Source organism: Bicyclus anynana, chromosome 12, assembly GCF_947172395.1.
Source record: "Bicyclus anynana chromosome 12, ilBicAnyn1.1, whole genome shotgun sequence".
Taxonomy (NCBI): Eukaryota; Metazoa; Arthropoda; class Insecta; order Lepidoptera; family Nymphalidae; genus Bicyclus; species Bicyclus anynana.
In genome coordinates, this window is record NC_069094.1 from 8,309,797 (window position 1) to 8,320,159 (window position 10,363).

Here is a 10,363-nt window from a genome sequence, read left to right on the forward strand (position 1 = left end):
TGATCCCGGCCGTCATCCGTGCCGAGGCAACTCTCATTTGCATAGCCTCATCTATATTCTGCATGTATAGAAGAAACATGCAAACAATATGTGCCATTCAAAGTTTATACACTCACTATTAATCGTGTACATGTGACGGAAACGTGTTACGGGTTAACCTAATTCTGTTTAACATTTACCTCGGTGGTATAGTGGTTAGCTTATGCGGCTTTGGCTCATGAGGATTTGGATTTCAGTCCTGAATGAACTGAATAGTATGTGGTCGTTGGTATCAGACATTATTTTGACGTGATAATATCTTATAATTCGATGGAGCCGGCTGCACACTCGAAAAAAGATGACGTCATGCGTCGTTCTAGGGTTGCCAACAATTTTTACAAGAAATAAAATATATTCTGGTCTGTGTAAAGTTTATTAAAGAGTATTATAGAAAAACAAACATTTTCTTTTGAAAAATGCAACCATTCCATCAGTTTATTTAATCATTATGACGTTGTCACGGTCAACTATCGTCAGTAAGCCGATTTTTTTAACATCTGAGGACCTAGTGGCAGTTTGATACTGCGACGATTGTGTTAACGTAAACGCGAATTTCTAAGGAATTGAATCAGCGCCATCTAGTGGCACTATCTAGTGGCGCTACTGTTTCAATTCCATATATATGTATGAAGACATTGAAAACTCCCACTAGGCACACAGATTTACAACGACAAACTTTGTCACTTTAATCCTCAGACCAATTACCTTGGGACTTGTATCGCACTCAATTTCACCAACAATATTGTCTGTCGTTTTTTGAGAGGACGAGGTAAACACAAGCTTATTTCTGTAACTGTCAAAGCGAAGCTTTCGAAAATAACCAATCGCAAGAAAGCTGTTAGCGGAAAACCTCATCGGCCTGACATCACATGACTGTATCGGCTTAGTCTACTTTGCACAAGTTAATACAAGTATGTGCTCGGTATATACAAATATTCAAAATCTAAAAGCATAACATACAATGTTAATCCAGAGTAGCCTGTATCATATTGAAACTTGTGAACCGGGAGTACTTCCGCGGTCTGGAGGCAGACTACGGCAGTGTTTCAAATTTTCCAAACTTGCTGCTACCATAGCTTTTAAAGCATATTGAATTTAATATTTCAGCAGTTATTTGAACTTTCGTAATTTAATTAGGTAGGCATCAAAGCTTTTTCTTACGTTTTCGTTTTACAATTTATATTTCTATTCAATCTTTTTCACAAACTTTTGAATGTTGACCCGTGGCATCTGTTAATTTCAGAGTACCTTCCAAACAACTTGAAACTTGAAAATTTATAAAACGCCATTATTACAAACAACTTGAACATTACAGTAGAAGATTTCCTCCTTGTTTAATTGTTCACTTTTGTCAAGAGAAATATGTTTTAAATCCGCGAATATAGCATGTGTTACTCGCCGATAATGTAGCTTTCCATTTGTGTTTTTTTTTTTTCATTTTGTGGTGGTGATTAAAGACATGAAAGCGTAACAAACAAACAAACTCACATTAATAATATAAACATGTATGTTACGTTTGTTACCTTTATTAGTAAAACTTGTCTGAGTTAATAATAATAGAGTTTACAACAGTTAACCCGTGGCCAGCATCAGGCAAGTTGGTCGTAGATTTAAATTTTAAGCTCGTAAATTAACCCCTCATCCTTTTGAAATAGCAAAGGGATTGGGGCCTAATGGTCTATTTGTAAAACGAAATGGTCCGGTCAGGGCGGCGTATTAGACAATTTACCCATATTCCGAGTTTGCTCTATTCATAAAGGGCCACTGTTATATACAGATATTAAACAAAAGCTATTTTAGTTTAACTAACTTTAAAATACTAAAAATTTTAGTTAAAAAATATTTTTATTTTTATTCAACAATGTGAGCAGTTAGCCCTTGATTGCAATCTCAATTGATGATAATGGGCATGCACCTCCAACTTTTCAGTTGTGTGCATTTTAAGAAATTAAATATCACGTGTCTCAATCGGTGAAGGAAAACATCGTGAGGAAACCTGCATACCAGAGAATTTTAAATATGGGTTGATGACGGACGGACTAACTTGTTACACCGAATTGTTTACGTGTGAATTGTCAAACCAAAATGGGTGTGAAAATTCACATCCATTTCGGTTTTTACACGAAGTGTGGTAGGGGTCTAAGCTCTTTATCTTATATCCTAAATGCTATTAAAAATCTTCGTCTTCGTCGGCGTGGAATTAAGTTTTTCACAAACCCCTCGGGAACCATGGATTTTTCCGGTATGAAAGTAGCCTATGTGTTAGTCCAGAATAAAATCTATTTACATTCCAAATTTTAGCCAAATCGGTTAAGTATTTGCGGCGTTAAAGAGAAACAAACATCCATACAAACTTTCGCGTCTATAATATTAGTAGGATGCAGTAAAACTTTCCAAATTTATTTCAGTTAACAAATTCACTTTTGGTCGGCTCATAAAAATGATACACGATAGCACTTCAGAACTCGTCACAGCGTAAGGTTTGAACGTGTCTGTGGCAAGTAAGGAATGTATGTTCCATAAACGTAATCGCTTCAATCAACTTTTTCGTGTTAGGGATGATACTTGATATTTTATCTCTATTGGTACCTTTATTTTATTAAATTATCGTGTGTTTTTAGCTTGTATGACAGACTTTCAACTGTCTTTTTTAATCAAAATCAAAAATAATAATCCTTTATTTCAACATCTATTGACAACATCTATTGTTGCAGCTATAAATGTAAGTGGTTTAGAAAAAAAAAAAGAAAAAAGAATATTATTTGACACACACACATAATGCACAGAAGACACCAAAAAAAGTAATTATAATCCTACTAATATTATAAACGCGAAAGTTTGTATGGATGTTTTTTTGGATGTTTGTTACTCTTTAACGCCGCTACTATTGAAACGATTTGGCTGTAATTTGGAATGGAAATATATTCTACTCTGGATTAACACAGGCTAATTTTCATCCCGGAAAAATACATGGCTCCCGTGAGATTTGTGAAAAACTGAATTTCACGCGGATGAAGTCGCGAGCGTCTGCTAGTAATAAATAATTGAGAATGTCATTAAAATTCCTTAATTTAATACCATAAAGTATTAATAGAGCACGATATAACTAACGTAACAATTCGTAATCCGCGTTTAATTTATGAACCAAACGTGTTTTGTGTACCAGTTGAAGTTTCAAATAACATTCGCCTAATTAGAGTTGAATTAGTCTGGAATATTCCGCGCGACATTATTTCATTATCTGACGTCACTTTGGAAAGTCTACATGACTGTAAGCGATTAGTAAATGTTTTAATTAAGAAGATGCCGTTACCTTTTGTTTAATTGGTTTATTCTTAAATAAAGTTTTTTATAACATTCTTAACTTTCTTATCTGGAAGTTTCTGAAGTACATTTAAATACTAATAGGACTCGATGAAAAATATAATATTAACATTATTTTGTTTAGGATAGTTTTCGAATTTTATTGTGTTAGGTTCTTGTTGCAAAAATGTTGATTAAGTAGAGGTTTTAACAATAAATAACATCTAGTTATATCACTTCAGGTTATTATGAATAGATATTAATTGTACTTAGTTCGAAACTGTATGTGTACTTATAAATGCTACGACCGGCTACGCTTGTCACTTGCGTAGGCGTCCGTAGAGCGAATTCGTAGAGCTGACGCTACGAATACGCTCTTCGAATGCCTACGCAATCATTATTAAAGCTTTTTTTGCGCATACTTGTGCAGACGTGCCATGCTAATATCTTTAGGTGTAAGCTGCAACAATGCAACATTTTTGAGTATCACATTTACAATTTTTTTTTTTTTTAATAAACATCAAATTGAAATATCTGTGTAACAATAAATGTACAAATGAATATTACAGGATATTTTTAGCTCTTACTAATAATTAATTTGCAAAATGATCACAAATTAAATTTTAATAAAATATTCTGATAGACTTTTAAAAATTATTTACACAAAAGTAAGAACTTAACTATTGCAATAGGCATAATATATAGAAATAAATTATTAAAAAAAAAAAAATCAAAACCAATACTTAAAAATACTTATCAAAATTTGCAAAATGACTTTTTAGTTATACTGTCTTTTTTTTTTATTCTTTACAAGTTAGCCCTTGACTACAATCTCACCTGATGGTAAGTGATGATGCAGTCTAAGATGGAATCGGGCTAACTTGTTAGGAGGAGGATGAAAATCCACACCCCTTTCGGTTTGTACACGGCATCGTACCGGAACGCTAAATCGCTTGGCGGTACGTCTTTGCCGGTAGGGTGGTAACTAGCCACGGCCGAAGCCTCCCACCAGCCAGACCTGGACAAATTAAGAAAATCTCAATCTGCCCAGCCGGGGATCGAACCCAGGACCTCCGTCTTGTAAATCCACCGCGCATACCACTTCGCCACGGAGGCCGTCAAAATGCCGGCCGTCTGGAGATAATGGTGTAATATTCTGTTTCTGCATAATTCAATTAGATTCAGGTACTAATGAAACTCGACAGAGGTAAACTAAAGTTATATTATTTTGATTTTGTTAAACTTAGTGAGAGCGTGGTTTTACTCTTTCATTTGACTAATTATTAAGAAAGGATTTCACGCATTTATTAACAAACTAGCGGACGTTCGTGACCTCTGCGACAAATCCAGTTTTCACAAATCCCACGTGAACTATGAATTATTCCGGTATAAAAAGTAACGTTTATGTTGCACAATATCTCCTCTATTTTCCAGTGAATGTCGCATTAAAGTCGGGTTTGTCGTTTCAAAGATTTGGCTGAATAATTATAAACAATATACTCGTAAATATGATTGAAGTGTTAGACAGATTTTTTTTTAGGCTCCGACCGCCTGAAAGAAAAAAATTAGGGCTGGCGTTGCGTTTTTATTAAGCGATTGTTAAAAGTAAATAAAACTTTTTTATCATATCCGCCAATGGATGTCCACTGCAGGACATAGGCCTTTTGTAAGGATTTTCAAACTTCACGATACTGAGCCGCCTACATCCAGCGAATCCCTGCGACTCGCTTGATATCGTCAGTCCACCTGGTGGGGTTTTACCAACACTGCGCCTTGTAGCGCGAGGTCGCCATTCCAGCACCTTGGTACTCCAACGTCTACCGGCTGTTCGAACTATGTGGCCCACCCATTGCCACTTCAGCTTCGCGACGCATTGATATATCGATGACTTTGGTTCTTCTGCGGATTTTCATTTCTGATTCGATCACGCAGAGATACTCCGAGCATAACTCGTTCCATCGCCCGCTGTGTGACTCTAAGCCTTTTTATGAGGCCCATAGTTAGCGACCAAGTAAATAAAAGACCAGAACTTTTATTAGCTTTACCAATTCACCGTGGGTGTAAACATGTGATAAACTATCTATATGCGATGCAAAGAGATAAAATAATAATGTTTATGGGACATACATTCCTCCGCGTTCCCTATCGGCTTGCGAGGCTCACGACGGGCTCTTAAGTACCGCGATGTGTCATTTTTATGGATCGAGCAAAAGTGAATTTGCTGGGCGAGATAACAGTGACGAGTTTGTCTATTTTAAGTGCCTTTCTGAGGTGTAATAGTCTATTTATTTATTTTATTTATTTATTTAATAAGGACAACCAACAGCTGATACAATGTCACATGTCAATAAATTACATTAATATACTAAGTTATTGCCCAGCTAATTACAGGTTATCACAGCATTCACTAATTAATATAACTTATGTCAAAACTACAGTTGTCAGCAATGAAATGTCAAAAAATATACAATGCAAATTAATATCTAAAAAAAATGTCGGATTACAATAAATTAAAAGCCATTAAAATAAAAAATAAATCACATAAAATTAAAAAAAAATAAACAAGAAAATTAAATCTAAAAATTACAATACATTAAGAATACAATACAATTATATTTACATACTGAAATTATTATTAATATTAAATGTCAATATGAAGAAATTATTAATTTTAAAGGATGTCACAATATTATATTATTAAGTATTAGCATTCAGTACATCAATTACTGAGTGCTTAAAATTATTGAGATTATTGTGGAATAAATCTATATCCTTTTGATGTTTCACACACTCATTATATAGGTCCGACATCCGAGGAATGGGAGAAAATTTGCCTAATTTTGTTCTGTAGGTCTTATGATATAACAGATTACACGGGTATCGAGGCCTATTAATGCGCGGTGCTCTAATCGGAAATCTTTGAATCAAATCAGAACAGTCAACTTGATGGTTAAATAATTTAAATAAGAATGTCATAGCCATTAACCCTCTTCTAACTACAAGACTCTCCTTCTTAAAGTAAGTCAGTCTGTCTGTATAATTATGCAGATTGACTTTAAATTTATAAGATAGCTGTTTTAAAAAACGTTGTTGTACTCTTTCAATTCTTTGTATATGAGTTTTAGTATACGGTGACCAGACGGTGCAACAATACTCGAGTTTACTCCGAACATAGCAGTCAAACAATCTTATTATAGTTGACTTGTGCTTGAAGTTTTTTGAACTTCTCAGTACAAATCCCAAGGATTTATTAGCTAATTCTAAAGTTTTATCTATATGGGGTACAAAACTCAACTTGCTATCAAAAATAACACCTAAATCACGAACTGTACCAACTTCAGCTAATTGCTTGCCATTAATATCATACAATGATAATATTTTATTTTTGTTTCGTGTAAATTTTATGTGATGACATTTCTCGACGTTTAAAAACATTTTATTCATCTTACACCAACAACTCAATCTACCCAAATCCTCCTGTAGCAATTTTATGTCTGTTTCACTCCGAACAACTCTCGTTAATTTTAGGTCATCTGCAAATAGGCTTACATTACTGTTTTTAAATATTTTGGATATATCATTAATAAAAACATTAAAAAAGAGAGGCCCTAAATTGGATCCTTGTGGTACCCCTGATAGAGCTATAAACATTCCTGATTTAAATCCATTGATTACCACAACTGACTTTCTGTTAGCTAGATATGATTTACTCCACATTAACAAAGTGCCTGAGATACCATGAGCATGGAGCTTGGACAGTAACAGACTGTGATTTACCTTGTCAAAAGCCTTTGAGAAATCAGTATAAATAGCATCCATTTGGTAACCATTATCTAAGCATTCAGCAATATTTGTTACATGCAGTAGTAAATTAGTGTTTGTGGAGCGTTGGCACATAAAACCATGCTGCTTGTCACTGATGTATTTTTTCAAGTGATAATACATGTGCTGGTAAACTAATGCTTCAAAGGCTTTTGCCATGGTCGATATAATGGAAATAGGGCGATAATTCTTAACATCGTTTTGTTTACCAGACTTGTGAATAGGAACTACTCTAGTTTCTTTCCAAACATCAGGAAACTGACCATCTCTCAGGGACCTGTTAAATATCATACAAAGCGGTAAAGATAGTGGCCACGCGCATTTAATTAAAAATATTGGGGGTATGTTGTCAGGGCCAGCTCCTTTATACTGGTCAAGTCTCTTTAATTTTTTAAAAATAGTTGAGCGGGATATATTAAGATTATCTATTTCATCACAGTCATTGAAATTTACCAAACTTGATTCGTTTTTATCTTCTGTATTATCATATTCATATACTGAGGAAAAGTGAGTCGCAAATAATTCACATATAGACTTAGCGTTACTTGCTTTTTTATCATTCAAGGTCATAACTGAAGGGTAAGCGCTATTTTTATTCCGAATATTTTTCAGATGAGTCCAGAAATACCTCGGATTTTTTCCTATTGCCATTTCTATTTTATTTATATATTCATTATAACAGATTGTTATCAAGCTATCACAGTCTTTACGTAGGTATTGGAATTCTAACAAATCTAACGGGTTCTTATATTTTTTTACCTTTTCATGATATTTATGTTTTAATTTAATAAGTTTTATTAAGTGAGAGGAAAACCAGACAGGATAAGTACTACGTTTGTGTTTGCTTATGGGAACATGTGTACATACAATATTACGTAGAATTTGATAGAATTTTGCAACCATTGCATTTATATCATTGCACATAGCAAATTCATCTATCCACGATATTGTGTTTAATTTGCTAATAATCTTTAAATAGTCTGCTTTATAAAAGTTCAGAGTACTCCTAGATTCATTCACATTTTTAGACTCCGTAATATTTTGGGATATTGTGATTTCTAAAGGGGGGTGGTACTTATCCACCTTTCTAATGGGATATTCACATTTGCTTACCTTTATATCTTCATTCGTTAATATTAAATCAAGAATTTTATTTTTGTGGTTATATGTTAAATTATATTGTTTTAAACCGTTCAAGGACATAAAATCTATAAGGGAGCTTTTCAATATACAGTTACCGTAGTGAGATGGGTGTGCTTCAGAAATATAATCAGATGCAGACCATATTATACCGCTAAGGTTAAAGTCGCCAGTAATTAATGTGGTGTTACTAATATTATTTAAGACTTTGCTAGTGTTATCAAGAAAATTATCAAGTAATGCGTTATTAACCGGTGGGGCTAAATAAACAGCACATACATGTAAAGATTTTTTACCGTGATTAGTCATAAGATCAATAGTAACCCATATATCTTCACACTCACTTTCCCACTCAGTTTCCCGCCGTGAAACCAGTTGGTTTAAGACAGCTATGAGCACACCACCCCCAGTATTTTTATGTCCAAATAATAAGGACGTGTCCCTGTCACGTCTGTATACTTTATATCTAGTGTCGAAAATTTCTCTATCAAAAATGCTTTTATTAAGCCATGTTTCCGTTAATATTATAATCTGATAATCGTGATTCAGTATTTCATGGTATATTTCGTTAGTGGACGAACGAAGCCCCCTAACATTTTGATAGTAACATTTAATTACATTGAATTTTGAAAAATTTAAAAAATAAATCGTCATGCATTACAATACTAATAACTTACTAACTAACAATTACCTAAGACTATTTTAAATTAGCTAACGTGTCCATATTTCTTATGAATTTATACTCTGTTGAATCGCTTTTGCGCATGTATATACACCCACGTTTAATCCAAACAAATCTATAATTTAGTTCTTTTGCCTTTATACGCGCAGCAGCATGTAAAGCCCTCTGGTTAGGCGACAAGTGTTCGGCTACGTATATCGGTTTTGGTTCACCACCAAGACCGACATGACTGGTATTTAGTTTATCACCGACCTTCACGGCTTTTTTATTAAAATTAATTAAAGAGGCCAAAAACTCATCGCGCACTCTTGGACAACTAAACTTAACTACGACTGATCTTGGCCTACGACTATCTTTTTGGATTTTTGACGTTCGAGTACACAAATGGATATCAGTTTCCTTAAGGTTGTATTTAGTAGTAACCGCTATCTGATTGACTACTGAAAGTAAGTTTTCGTTACGGTGTTCGGGAAGGCACTGAATCTCAACATTGTTTGCTCTAGAATGCTGTTCTAATTGTGATAGTCTAGTATTAAGATCATTTATGTTAGTTTGTAAAATTTTATTTTCATTTTCCAGAGAGTTAATATTCTTAATTTTTAGCTGGATTTCTTTCTTCAGCTCTTCATGCTGTTGCTCCATGAAGGATATAGAATCAGTAATTTGAGTGACATTATTAGTTATTTCCTGAAGCTTAGAGCCAAACTGAGACAATAAATTGGTTTTGAACACATCAAGTAAAGCCTTTAGTTCTTCTCTAACAACCTGACGTACATCGTTTAATGTTAAGTCATAAGAAGCGCCGGAGTCACTGTCAGATAGTTGAGATTTTTTTCCTTTTATTTCTCTTGGTACCACTCTTAATGGTTTCTTGACTGTCTTTGCTAGACGGAACACGAAGGGGAGTGTTAGAATTGTCTTTACCGGGTCGGGGACGATTACATGCAGGACACAACCATGATGACAGAAAATCTGAAGATAAGTCCATATAAAGATCATTTGAAGTGTTTACACAAACAAAGTGATACTTTTTTGTACATGTTGCACATTTCAGAATTTCGGCTGTTTTGATATTGCGACCGCAACACTCATACATTTTATCAATTCGAGTTTTCGACGAGTCAGCCATTATTGTACGAGTATATTTTTATCACCTTGTAATAATTCTGTATCTGAATAATTTGCAGAATAAAATTACTTTTTGAATGATTATTAAATTATTAATTTAATATTAATAATAATATTAAATATAATATAATTAATTAATAAAATTTATAATCGAAAAATCCAATGACTTCGGTAGCAGGTTTTGAACCCGGGTACAGTGGATCAGACTCCGACGTCCTGCACACCACGCCACTCAGCCGTTAACGATAA

General features: G+C 34.1%; 1 protein-coding gene across 1 annotated transcript; it reads right to left on the minus strand.

The window, feature by feature from the left end:
* Positions 1–9,001: 9,001 nt before the first annotated feature.
* Positions 9,002–9,985, minus strand: LOC112054281 (uncharacterized). Its single transcript, XM_024093986.2, has one exon. It carries the CDS (start codon positions 9,983–9,985, stop codon positions 9,002–9,004), a length of 984 nt encoding a protein of 327 aa, XP_023949754.2.
* Positions 9,986–10,363: the final 378 nt, after the last annotated feature.

Excerpts from the sequence above, each read along its gene's own strand:
- LOC112054281 (XM_024093986.2), bottom strand. The coding sequence starts at position 9,985 with ATGATCTTTATATGGACTTATCTTCAGATTTTCTGTCATCATGGTTGT.